Source organism: Pleurodeles waltl, chromosome 7 (genome assembly GCF_031143425.1).
Source record: "Pleurodeles waltl isolate 20211129_DDA chromosome 7, aPleWal1.hap1.20221129, whole genome shotgun sequence".
Taxonomy (NCBI): Eukaryota; Metazoa; Chordata; class Amphibia; order Caudata; family Salamandridae; genus Pleurodeles; species Pleurodeles waltl.
Genome location: NC_090446.1, coordinates 1,145,380,328 through 1,145,394,011, shown reverse-complemented (window position 1 = coordinate 1,145,394,011; position 13,684 = coordinate 1,145,380,328). Strand labels below are relative to the sequence as shown.

General features: G+C 43.3%; 1 protein-coding gene across 2 annotated transcripts in view; it reads left to right on the top strand.

Moving 5' to 3' along the window:
• Positions 1-13,684, top strand: part of PRPSAP1 (phosphoribosyl pyrophosphate synthetase associated protein 1) — a 168,557-nt gene that overhangs the window by 48,509 nt on the left and 106,364 nt on the right. For both annotated transcript variants that reach the window (XM_069200221.1, XM_069200220.1), the window contains exons 3-4: positions 2,528-2,594; positions 6,513-6,688. In XM_069200221.1, coding sequence (XP_069056322.1) covers positions 2,528-2,594; positions 6,513-6,688 — 243 coding nt within the window. The remainder of the gene's footprint in view (positions 1-2,527; positions 2,595-6,512; positions 6,689-13,684) is intronic.

Below are 13,684 nucleotides of genomic sequence, written 5' to 3'. Positions count from 1 at the left end.
ATTCCAAATGAGTATTTCATGCTAAGCCATGGTCCTTTTGCTGATATCAACCTGTTTAGCTCTCATAACAAGCCCAACCTCTGCTTGTCTGTATGTGATATCTTGGCATTTGAGACGACCTCCTCCAGGTTCAAAATGTTTCTTAACTAGATCACTTGGGCCCCATAAGTATTGTTTTTCAGTTATCAAAAACGTTGCTAGTGCATTTAGAGCTTGATTAGCCACAATCAGTAGCTTTATGTTCAGTTCTCCGCTCCCCTGAAACTGCAGCCTTTTCCAAAACACGATTACTGCCAACTGGAAATGTGAGTTTCACTTGTAAGAGTGCTTGAGTCGGCTACTTAAAGACAGACTAGCATGGTGGGATGCTCAAGAAGAGAGATGGTCACTCTAAAAGGAAGCTGTTGTTAGTCCCTTCCACCCAAATGGACAATTGGGTAAATAACTGCTTCTGTCTAACTAATAATTATAGAAATTTACCTCCAAACTTCGTTGCATACTCCCTCAAGTTCATTGTTGCCTCCGTAAAATTTAATTACAGACTTTATAAATTAGATACATGAAACTAAAGCTCCAGAAGGCGTTTCGTACAAATGAAGTTTACAGGTCCTCTCAGCTCTCCTCTTTTACTGAGATCATTATCCATTTGTAGCGGTGCTTCAGGGGATTGCCTTTGAGTCTATGTTCTGTTAGCTCCGTCTTTTAACATGCAGTCTTATAGTTCCATGTCTGTGGCTAAGGGTGTGTGTATGATATTTGTAGGATCTTATTCATAACTCCTCCTTTGGTCCCATCAGCCTGACTCCGTAATGTCGTGCTTGTCTGCACTGGACGGCCCATTGTCTGCTGTCCCCCTGGTGCGGGAGGTGTGGAGAGGAACCAGGTTGTACCTCCCACACTCGAGCCGTGGTTTAATTGGATGTGGATCTCCTCATCCAGCAAGTCACTGAATCAGAGATATGCAGCTCTGTGACAGACTATACATGAAGGCATATAAAGACACTTGGCTACTGGCAAGTAGAGCTTTTGGGGCCCACACCTTGATTTATGTAACAGGCCCACTAAGCTGAGCTAGTTCACTGCTTCCATACCCTGCAGGAAATTTTGGTCAAAGCACCTCCAGCTTCTGAGTACTGATGGCATGCCGTTGAGGTAACGTTTGGAGGCTAGGAGGACCCTTTTCTGTCTTAGTGTGTTCAAGCTACACCAAGAGACTCACTAGTTGGCTTTTTTTCAATCGATGTACATTTATTGTAGCCAGTTTTCAACAGTAACGCCCTCATTATGACCCTGGCGTATGGCGGTATTTTGGAGAAAAGTACTTCTAACCGGCTGGCGGTACCTTTCCCCAAAATATGACATTGGCGGTTTGGCTCAAGCCAAACCGCCAATGTACCACTCCGTCCGCCAGGGTGGTAACAGCTGCAGGGCTGGAGACTTCAGTCCCCAGCCAGGCGACCATCACTGTCCCCCCGCGGGATTATGACCCTGCCTACCGCCATGGTTTTCGTGGCTTCCGTACCGCCACGAAAACCATGGTGGTAGGCACTATCAGTGACGGGGAAGTCCTTCCCTGTCACTGATAGAGGTCTGCCCCCTCCCCAGAGTCATCTCCCACCCATCCCCGACATACACACACTCATACCCACATTCACCTAGGCATGCATACATCCATCCACACACACACTTTACATTCATACAAGCACCCACGCATTCACACAACATACACGCACACTCATATCTACACATGCACACACATACCACACGCAACACACACCCACATTCACACACAAAAATATACACACACACACAACACCCCCTCCCCTGTCGGGGGACACCCAACTTACCTGATTTCAGGGGGTCCTCTGGCAGGAGAAGGGATGGGGTGCTGCTGCCAGCAACAGCATCTGCCAACAGAACACCGCCAGGCTGTGTCATGGGTCATGATACGGACTGGGGCAGTCCACCTTACCGCCATCCACCGCCATGACCGTCGCTGGAATTCCACCAACTTTCTGGCTGAATTCCAGCTACTGTCATATTATGTCAGCCGGCTGGTACCCAAGGCGACAGTGTCTTGGTGGCTGTCGCCGTGCCGGTAGGTGTTTTTTTTACTGCCACTGTCATAATGAGGGCCTAAGTGATTGCTCTGCGTCTCTTAAACATTATTATGGGTTTGATTTGATGTGATTGTAGACTTCCTGGAGTGTAGCGGTAACATTTCCTCACTCCTTTACATAGTGTCAGAGGCAGCATTTGGAAAAAGACTGCAGGGATCGTAACACTAATCTGTTAATATTTCAGGTGCGGGGCGATTAACAGTATGGCAAGGGAGCAGCATTGTTTCCATGGCATATTTAATATCTTGACACTTTGCATGTGGAGTGTTGTTTGAGCCTGTCAGTAGTGAGTTCTATATGCTGACCTGCTGACAAAAGTTGTCCATCATTGTGGCGTGGTACATTTTTGTTTGGCGCCTGTGTTTATGTCCAGATGATGACTTTTCACTTCACTTTCTTATTTTCAGAGACAAGAGTGGAAATAAAAGAATCAGTTCGTGGTCAAGATATCTTCATCATTCAAACAATGCCTTGGTAATTGCTTCTTACAGTTGTCTTGGCCATCCTCCGCCAGCACCACAAACATTGATTTGTAATTTTTTCTAACCAGTTGATACATCCAAGCTTTCTAAAGGTGTATTTCAGCTTATCTTGTTTATGTACCATTACTAATGTGTATAATCGTTTTTGCCTCACTAGAAGGCACAGGCTAGAGTAACAGCATTAAATGTGTGTAAATTGGCTTGAGGCTGTGGGAGAGTTCCCAGGGAGTAGTTTCATTCAGGGATATTCCAAGGAAGTGGTTTGGGTTTATGGGCGATGCTGGGAGGGACCTGCGAAATTAGCAGGAAGGGGCTGATTGGAGGAATGAGGCTTGCTTGGACGAAGTTGACTGTAAGGCAAAAGGTGTGTAGGAATGAAGCTCACCCGAAGGCAGTCAGTGAATTGGAAATGGCCCTTTGGAATGAATATGCAGCTGCATTTCTCTGCCAGATGTACTCACCAGGATCTTTGTGCAGTGTTCCTCTGCACTGTTCACTGAGTATTGAGATCTTCAGCATTTGAAATGCCACTTCAGCCAAGCTGATTATTACAATGTTTACACTGTGGGGGCAGGGCATGCTGATCATCCCTGAGACTGGAGCGTACGGACTCTGCTTGTTGGTGGGGCTCTTCTTAGTTGGGGTTGTTGGAACCTCATTTTGACTGCAAAAGTATGTAGGATGCAATGATCCCTTCACCAAAGGATAGGTGTGACTGCACTTTAAAAATAAGTTATTCAGACTTATGACCTCTTCAACCGCTGTTTATCTTGAAAAAAGGGCTTACGATAGGATGCATGTGAGGCGTAGGATGTGTGTGATCTTTAGTGAGTTGTTGTGTTCAATCTTAGACTGATGACCTGACCCATAGTTCACAAATACCTAAAATTCTTAACTGATTGCAAAGTGTCACATGCCACAGCAAGACTCTGCACATGGTGCTAGACTTTTAGCCATATACAGTTGGTCAAGTAATGTGTTGATTCACACAGAAACATGCTATAAGAATTCATTAAATTGCAAATCTATTTCAGGTTTGAAAACCCTATATTAGAAATACTTTTTGATAGGAAGGAGACCTAAGAGACCCTGTCACAGGAATACACTGAACTCTACAAATATCGTAATAACACTACTAATAAAATGCTGAAGATCAACTTTAACTGTCATTTTTTAAATTAAAACTGATGAAAAAACTGGAAAAAAGTTAGGGACCCAGTGTCCATTCTCAGGCGGAAACTCTTCTTTAATATGGCATCTAAATTTACTGCAAAGAATGACTAAGTGTCAAAAAGTCATGAGTGTTTTCCATCTCCGTTGTGACTGAAGAATTAAAGAGGAAGCATGGATGGACAGCAGTGCTGAAGTAAAGAAGAGATGATAAAAATAATGACCATAATTGGGTGGGGGAAGAAAGTACAAACGAGCAAGGCTAGGCAGTAGGGATCATAAAAAAGAAAAATACACACATAAATATGGTGGTGTAGACAGAGGAGATGATGGATCAGGAGGATGTAGCGTGGCAGAGGAGTCATTCGAGGGGAAGGTCTGCTCCAATTAATAGACTGAAAATCACGGAGGAGGGGTCAAAAGCACTGAAATAGCAACACAAATGAGTAATGTTTTGAAGTGCAAGGCCAGAATGTTTGGACAAACCCTCAGTGTTACATTTAGTTGTTGTCATAGGCGAGGAGCCCTGGTATTATTGACTGGTTGGCCTCGGATCCCAGTAGAGGCTGACATAGTCAATAGTAGACTAATTAATTAGGCGTTAAAATCAAAACTATAAATCCTAATTACATATCTTTGTAATTGAGCTAATTTATTATACGCATAAGCAGTGAAGGAAACGTCATTTGAAATCAAACTTTAAGACCTTAAAATGCTTTCATTGTTGTGCCACCATGAGAAGAGGCCCAATCACGTTTTTTAGGTCTTGCTTACAGGTGGTTTTTATCGACTGCATCTCATCTATGGAGTACTACAAACCTACATTACTGAGAGATGTTTTTTAGTCAGCTGTGTGTGCGAGTGGTTGAGTGGGTTATCCTTAAAGCCGTGGCATTTTGTAGAAGGTTACATGAGGCTTGTAGTAAACTACAAAGTGCTCTGACCCCCATCTCGGTCTCGCCAAGGCGACTCCTTTTTCATCAGTGCAGGATATGGACCCCACTGTCCCCACCTGCTGCGTGTGCCAATACCACTTGTACTTCTTGAGTTGCATCCCAAGCAGTGGCAAAGACAAGCCCTTCCACGCATGTGCATACTTAGCGGCCATATTTGGGTAAGAAAAATTAGCCGTTATCAAAGATGAGATCCGTTGCCTTGAGGCCAATGATTGCCCTTTTTTGCCCTCACAAGCGTGTTTTTCTTAAACACTTAAACCTTGAAGGATATCCTCATAATGCCCCTATTCGTTTTTTTTCTCTTCTAGCCCTTAATGATGGTTTCTAAACCGGGGCATATGTTTATGTTTTTTAAAGTTTTATGCGTGCTTTTATCATGAAAAGGAAAGATAGCAACATATTGACTAAACAGTGTCTGATATGGAGCTCTAGGACACCTACGCCGATATCATCTTTGTTCGGCTCACTAATTTGTGACTTCTCCATTCCCTTGACTCCCTTCTTCACCCCCCAACATTAATCTGTGATGCATCGCAGACTAAACTTCCAGTTCATCAGATAGTTTGTCATCCATCCAGACCATTTTCATTCTGATTTCCTCCACAGTTGCCCATTCCAGAAGGTCCTTCTCCCAGAAGGCCATCATCGGGCTGTGTGGATTAAACCACTGAATGGCAATTCGTCTCCATGCTATCACTTGTTTAATTATCTGTTTGTGTTCAATTATGGTCTCATACCAGGCATGTGTTCACCTAAGTTCTGTTTTAGAATTGTGGTATCATAAGAGTTGTGATGCCTGGCACCAGGCTGCTACTGTGCCGTTCTCCAACAAACTTATATTGTTCCTCAATTTGGACTCCATTCTACTGAATTCAACACCTAGTCTCTGCAGCTCAACTTTATATTTAATCCTTGTTTTATTGGTCCTTGGCATAACATTAAGAAGACAGTGCTTAATAAACATTTCAGTAGGTAAACCTACAATATCACTCCATTTAGTGATCACAGTCTGCCAATATACTTGCAGTTGGTCACAGCTCCATTTCATATGTAGGAAATCATACTTTCCTTCTGCACACCTCGGACTCTCTGATCTGCTTGATTAAATTGTAAACAATTCAGGGGTGTTAAATGAGTATGGTGTAGAAGTTAAAATGTGCGAGTTTGAACCGGACATTTCTACACCTCAGTTAAACATGTGCTCAGTGTTAATTCCACTCCATCTTTCAACCGACTGTGACAGTTCCTTATCCCATATTCGCCGAACCAATAACGCCATTCTTTGTCAGCCTTCACAGCCCTATGTAACCAGGATGTATGTCATGAGGTGACTGGGCAACATAAGGTAATTGCGTAGAAGATGTACAAATCAGTCTGCAAGCAGCATCTAGTGTGACAAAGTTTATTTGTGGCTGCATGGTGTATTTGGTGACATTGAGAAACCTTTGGCCCTTAACTACCTGCCTCCTGAAATGTGTGGTTAGCAGCCCTATAATAAAGTCAAGCTTTTTGGAAAGGTCCATGGCTTGGATTATTGTATTCAGAGCAAGTGGTGTTTCCATAGGATATAAAAGATACCACTTCTTTGAAATGTGTGCCCTCTGCAGCTGTGTTATGACTGACGTTACACTGCTAATAGCTCTCTTTTGGAAATTATATTGCAAGGTCAACTGTAATAATGAAGCACTAGGGTTACCTGCGCCAGAAGTATTTCTTTGCATGGTGTGTGAGTTGGTTGGAATCTTATGTTGATGTAAGGAGTCTTGTGTATTTGGTACTTGCAGCAGGGACGTGAACACAGCGGTCATGGAGCTTCTAATCATGGCGTATGCTCTGAAGACCTCCTGCTCGAAGAATATCATTGGTGTTATTCCGTACTTCCCCTACAGCAAGCAGTGCAAGATGAGGAAGAGAGGATCCGTTGTTTGCAAGCTCTTGGCATCCATGCTGGCCAAAGCAGGTAAGTTGGATGATACTACGTAGAAAGTCCTTGAGGTACAATTTGAAGAAACTGGAATGAGTGTACAAATGTAAATGGAGTATTTGCTGTGCTTCAGCGCTAAAAGTTCTTACTTTCGCTAACAAATGAATGAAGTATGGTAGAACTGTAAGTTTAAAGGCGGGGAGGGAATGGTATGTAAGCTTAATGAAGGCACAGACAAAAGTCAGAAGCTCTTTAGAATATCTTGAAATGATGCTTTATTCTGCAGAGCGTTATAGCGCACCGTTCCTCAGCTGCTTTCCGACTCTAAACTGAAATCCCTTCTAGTCATAATATTCATATCTTAGTCACAGTCCTGTAAGTTCTATATTCCATGTTCTGTGGCATTAAAGAGTACACGCACTCTAAACTGTTTACTGCTACAACACAACAGGGTCGTCTGGGGATGTAAAAGTGATGCCCTGACTGGTATTCAAGAGTTAGGTTCAAGTTTGATCAGCCATTCGTAGTTGCTGTGAAAAGCCATACCTACTGGGCATGTTTAAGCCTTGCAAACCTTGCTGCTGGCTCATTTTGTGTCATCCTTGAAACTAATTGCATTCTAATCAGTTATATACTAGTTACTGCACTCCCAAAAAAAAGTGGGCATCTTTCGCACCAGCAACCAAGAGATTACCAGTGCCAAAGGGACTTATAGCAAAGAGGATAGTTCATGCAATAAAGAGTTGTCGCAGCAATGAAAGGGAAGCTAGAGGAAAGGACAAGGGCATGCTCCACGAGAAAGCAAGGGGCAACACTGGCTTTCTTAGCTAAGATATCGATCAACGACTTCTGCATGGGAGCCACATGGTCTGCCATGCATGCCTTACCAAAATATATGAAGCACATATGGGGTGAAAAGTGCTTAAGCACCTGTTTGGAAACACAATCTCATTCTCTACCCAACCTTCCAAAGGATAGGAGAACCTGCTACATAATCTATGCACAGCATGTGAATCCAGAAAGATTCATGCTGCATAACGAAATGGTTACTTACCTATAAGAGTAGATCTGCAGCTTGAAGACTTTGTGTTCGCATGTGACCTTCCTGCCTTGCCAGAAAACGTGTGGGCATTAGCAAACTGAAGAACAGGACCGCTTATAGCAACACAAGGGAATCTAGACACGTAAAGATGCTGCATAAAAGGAATCTGAAAATGGCGACCATGAAATGGAGTTTCCTGGTGTACATCTGACATCATATAGGAAGGACAGACCACCAAATGGTCGATGACAACAGCCATGCAATAACAAACAAGAATTTTCAATGCAACGGGTCTCGCATTTGTTCGAGTTAGAAAAAAAACGCAGCGCGATTGCGCTATGTAAAATGCAGCGCAATCGCGCTGCATGGAAAATAATCAGATAAAGTAGTCTGGACTCCAAGCTGAAAACATCGAGCCTCGTATGTTTTTGGTACTTTACCGGTGCTGTGTAGGTGGGCTAAACACCGGAAAAGGCATGACTTATGCATGCCTTTCACAAATGAAAGCAAGCGGATTTTAAAAGGCAAGCCCACGAACCAATGTAAGTGACTGACGTATCATGGGCGTGGTTTCAAGCCCAAAGACAGATTACAGAATGGACAGAGCACTTTGTGCTCGCCCATAAAAAAAGAGGAGAAAATAGAATCAATTCCTGACTCAACCATTAGATGGTGGAATAATACACAGCATGTGTATCCAGAAAGTCTTCAAATTGCAAAACTACTCCACTCCTACAGGTTAGTAACCATTGCATTCAAATGCGTTCTAAACTGAAGAAAACAAAGTAGGCATTTGAGTCTCTTCATGCAGGATTTAACATGTAAGAAAATGGATCTTGCCACTTTAATATAATATGGAAACTGCATTCAGCGCTGTAGGATCTACTATTGTTTCCATTTACTGAGAGAGGATCCCAGAGCCCTGAATCCTTTATAAGGGATTTCTTTTGACTGAAACCTGATTTATTTTCTTGTTTTTTTCCTTTCAGTCAAGATGCCATGACATCTGCTATGGGTTTCATCCTTTTTTTTTTTCTTTTTTTTTCTCCTGAAGGCGGGAAATCTGTTTTCCCTTTTGTTGAAGTTGTATCTCCTTCTTTTCTCTGGCCACCATGCTGGCTCTCTCACATCGTTTTTGCGATGAAAAGAAATCCTATAAGAATGAGCATGACACTTGCCTATCCGATTCTCACTCTTTTAAGAAGCACATGATTTGTCAGGAAGTTCTGTATAAAAGACTTTCGGACAGATGGAGATACCGCTTAAGAACTATGATACATGTGTTTAATGTTAACTCTATTGGTTCCATCTGCTTAGCAGTGCGAAGAAAAACGAGCTATTCTCCGCAGCCCTGTATGTGTGAGATCTAGCTTTCCAGGCAATTCAGACCAATCTCAACAGCACTGCTGCCCCTGTTCAACATCAAAGTGCTTGGTGTTGCACCATTTGATGTTGAGGATTTTGGAGGCCTTTTGTTTGACCTGTAGGTCCTATCCATACTATAGATCTCTCTTGATTTTTATGTCTTCAACACATCTCAGGGTTGTGCCGTGGATGCCTCGGATGTTGTGACAATACCCCTCTGTTGAGCACTAAATCATGGAGCAGAATCGAACTGCTATCCACACTCTGGACCCTATCAAGCCATTGGTTGAGGAGCTGCTGCCAGGATTGAAGGATGCAACTGAATACAATGCCCTGCGTCCATAAGCGAAGAAACCTGCAACTGATGTGCTTCAGCTATCTTCATTCTCCATATATTGCACCTCAAACAACAGCAAGCGAAAAAAGGGGCTTAAGCTTGAAAAATATAATATACTTGCACAAGACACAGGGAGGGGAGACACTGAATGATACCCACAGGAGAAACCTTTCGAAATGGAGTTCCCATGAGCGGAAATATCCAGATCAGACTGTTCCAAAGAAGATACTCATGATGGTGCCTCCCAGGGAGGGATGTTGTAGACATTCTTGCACCAGAGATGACCATTCAGGGGATGAAGATACACACCCTTGTGAAGCACCCTCCCACAATCCCCACAAAGAGGAGCAGAAGCTTTTACAGAAGCCAGGTGATAGATTTTTAGATGGCAATCCAGGGTTTGGTTCGTCCAGGAACCTTCTGCTCACCTCGCCCCCAAAAAACACCCAAAACAAGACTAATATTTCTTTATCCTGGCACCACTGTGCAGTGCATTCCTGGAAGAACACATTTGGTACTATCTCCCATAGAGTTTGATGGGCGCTAGATATTGTACTGAATTGACATAAGATCTGGTCCTGATTCGCAGTTCCCAACATCTCATCAAAGGTATCGAGACTTCGTCTCCTTGACTGGCTACTACAGGATCTCAGTATGTCAACAAAAGAAGCAGTGGTGCAATGTCCAAAACCTAAAATGAATCTATTCTTTCCACTTCTTGGTCAGATAAAAACCTAAAATATGTTCAAACATCTGGATCAAGAGAAAAAACGTCTGAAATTTGGTAGTACATCAGATATTTTCTCACCTTTGTTAAGAAGAATTGGTCTGTGCTGTAGACATAAAAGTTCTATTTTCAAGTTACAGTCTATATGAAACAAAGGCATTTTCTGATGTTAAGCATTTGACAGGATTATCAGTAGCAGAACGTCCTCCCCTCCTGCCTCAAAGCAGCCACTTGCCTTTTTGTTGCAACAGACATTTCTTTTACTCCTACCTGGACCATTGCATGGTCAGTCAACCTACAAGCACAAGGTGGTGCTGGATCTACAGACAATTTCAGATCGTCTTCAAGAACTAGATTTTCTTATAAGTACATCAGTCACACCTTCCGTCATTTCAGGTTTTGTACACAAGGATCGCAAAAATATTTCCTTATGGTGAAAGCTGAAGGGATTAGGGTTTCTTTCAGAGCCCAAAAATGTCAGTTTGCTCGGGACTCCCTTTCAAGAATGCCTAGTGAATCCCGTAATATTAGGTAGTGAGATTGAAACAAATCAGTCTGGACCAGCAATCAGTCTTTCCAGCCTGTCAAGGTGATGTCAGAAGAGGAACATGCTTCAGGGTGCCCTTCTCTTAAAGCCCTTTTGATCTGTTATGCCCAACTCCTCCATAGATGGATGGTGAGCCAACTTATGCAATTGCATAACTCAGAGTCTCCCATAGAGCTGAAGTATTGTCAGTATGCTGGAGGTTGGGGCAGCCATGATGGCCTCAAGTTCTTCCTTCCCGGTATGTCATCCGACACAATTCTGTTGTGTCTTGCATCACCACTGCAGTGTATTACAGGAACAGTTGAGTGCTAACAATGTCCATAACACTCGTTTGAATGAATGTGCGCCAAAGACAATATGGCGTTGAAGATTGCTTAATTCACCAGAGGCCTTTCAGAGGGCACACGTGGGCACGAGTTAAGGACGTTTGAGTTACTTCTTACCATCTGAGCACAAACGCCTCATGACTTCGGATTCCTGCTTTTAGAACTTCATTGAAGGTGTCTGTATGTCTCTGCGCCCTGAGGTACAGCTGTTTTAATTTAATTAGTCCTCTCAATCTTTACCCCTTCTTTCCAGAGTTTCTTCTTTCTTTACTGATCTGTAGCAGAGCAAGGGGAAGGATTGGCACTAAATGGAAATTGGAGTGTGAATTAACTTAAGTGAAACCGAAGTCTGGTGACAGTTTTCTTGGTTGCTAAGCTATAATCAAGCACAATACTAGTGTTAGTAAGTTACACTTCGTAATGTTATTGAGCAGGTGTTGAACTGGCATAAACTGGATATATATTCTGCTAGCTCATAGAGGCATCTGAACAGTCTCTGGGACCAATTTCCTGTAACATCAGTATGCACTGTTACATCTGCAGGGGTAATCACCGTTTTGTTTAGTATCCACTGTATTCTTCTTTAGAGATTATTAGTCCTGCACCCAGTCTCCTAATGGCTTTACTATATAATTCTCTATATATTCTCTGTTGGACCAGAGAGGGAGATTCTCTAAAATAGAGCTGGTACGCCTTTTTTGACCAGTAGTAAAGGAAAATGGCATGTGCTCCAGATAAGCTGCGAATTTCCATGGCTTGCAATGAGGGGGTCAACTGCCACCCTTGACTAAGGGTGAAAGGTGGGAGACACCATTGGTGGTGTGCTCCAGTACTGTACCCCATATGGCCATTGCCTGATATGGCAGTAAGCCAAGCTCCCTAAAATGTGATTGATAGAGGTTTGTGCATTGCTGGTGAACATCATCAAAAGGATGGAGGGCCATCCATGGTTGCAGGTTACCTCCACTGCTTTGCAAAATACAGGGATGACCTGGAAAGATAAATGTCTCAGTTCCTCTTGCTAAGTAGAGACTTCACTCTAAGAGCAGCATGCTGTAGGGATTAGACAGATGCAGGTGCTCCTGTCCAGAAAACTTGCTTTCTTCTTCCTGCAAAATCAGTTTGTATTCACAAGTGACCTGTATCCTTTTGCTCCCTAGTAAACCTAAACCCTTGCTGGAAAGCTGCACATTGGACAACCTTCGGCTTTCCATCCTTCATTGCATCAGCTGATGACACAACCTTAAAAGCACTTCATTGAAGGCCTACACAGTTGCAAATCAATCCTTGCAATTTTCAACTACTGTGGCCTTCATCAGATGCATGCTGTTACAGACAGTGCATGCCCCTTTCCAGCCTTACTAAGTTGGCTTGGAATACTCCCGATTCTCTTGTCAGTTGTGTCCATCTGCACAGTCCAGGGCTAAGTTGACGACCGATCCCTGCTTTAGAGCTGAAATGCATCCTGATGCTCTTCAGTTCAGAATGAGCTCTGTCTTTGTGATCAGAGCAGGTAGAGGGGCATCTGTGGAGCCAATGTTCTCCTAAAAACATGCTGCAGTACCCCATGGGATCTAAAAAGAAGTGTTCCTTTCAGTCTGGTTTGGGTTGTTGGGCCCTCCCAGTTCAACACTGACTCAGCCTTGACCTATGAAGGTATAATCTACCAACTCCTCATGTATAGTTCAAGGTATCCCGTCGAAGACTGATTGATATGGTGTTAGGTAAACTTGATTGTCAGCTTAGGTTTCTAAATTGCTCCCTTCAGTCTTTCAGAAGAGTCCTAAGATCCCCTGGCAGCTGTCACTGAAGAATTCTATGTTATCTAGATATGTAATGCAGGATGTCATTAAGCCTGGTGTTGGTGCTGTTTTCTTTCACTGCTGTGGGTCTAAGCCATCCCAAACTGTCTCCCAACCCACAAGCTTGTTAGCTATTCAGAAGGATGGTCATCTTTCTTTGTCACTATGTTGGGGCCCTGATAGGTAACGACAATGCAAGCCCTTCAGCCTTCCTAGTAACCAGTAAGTCAGGGCATTGTGGACTCTGGGAGCGCCTCTATCAGCTCACGACTAACATCTTGGCAACCTTTGGTTTCATTTAATACTATACTTTCTCAGCCATCCTGTATGCTCGGATATCAACAGACTGAAAGGATTGTGTCAATGTCATGGGTGCCAGCTCGTGGACAAAACAGCTTTACTCTTTTCTACGCTGTGCTGTGCAGGAACTCTGCTGTGCAGGTGGTATTAATTTCTTGTACCACACCTTCTTTGTGTGATGTGTAGCAGGCTAATTCTTGCCCGCTACCTGGTAAGTCACCGCGTGTATTTCTGCCAATTCTTTCTTCGTATGGAGTTAGGTGGAGAAATTGTAATTTACTCTATTTATCACACATGACATTTGAGTAAGTGATTATGAAAGGTTTGATACTCCGTTTTATAGGTCACCGTACTGGGATCCCAATTTAACAAAAAATATCCTGAGCTCTCTAGTTAGTACAAGGGTAGTTGGGCTTCTCAGTAACGCAGCCCCAATGTACCCAGTGCTATATATTTGTTTTTGCTTTTGTGGAGGGTGTAGCAGGGGAGGGTTTGAGGTTAAAAGACCAGTCGGGTTGGTTCTTGGCCTCCTGAAGTCGTCTTGGTCTGATCTGCTGACTAGGTACTCCTCATGCAGGACTGCAAA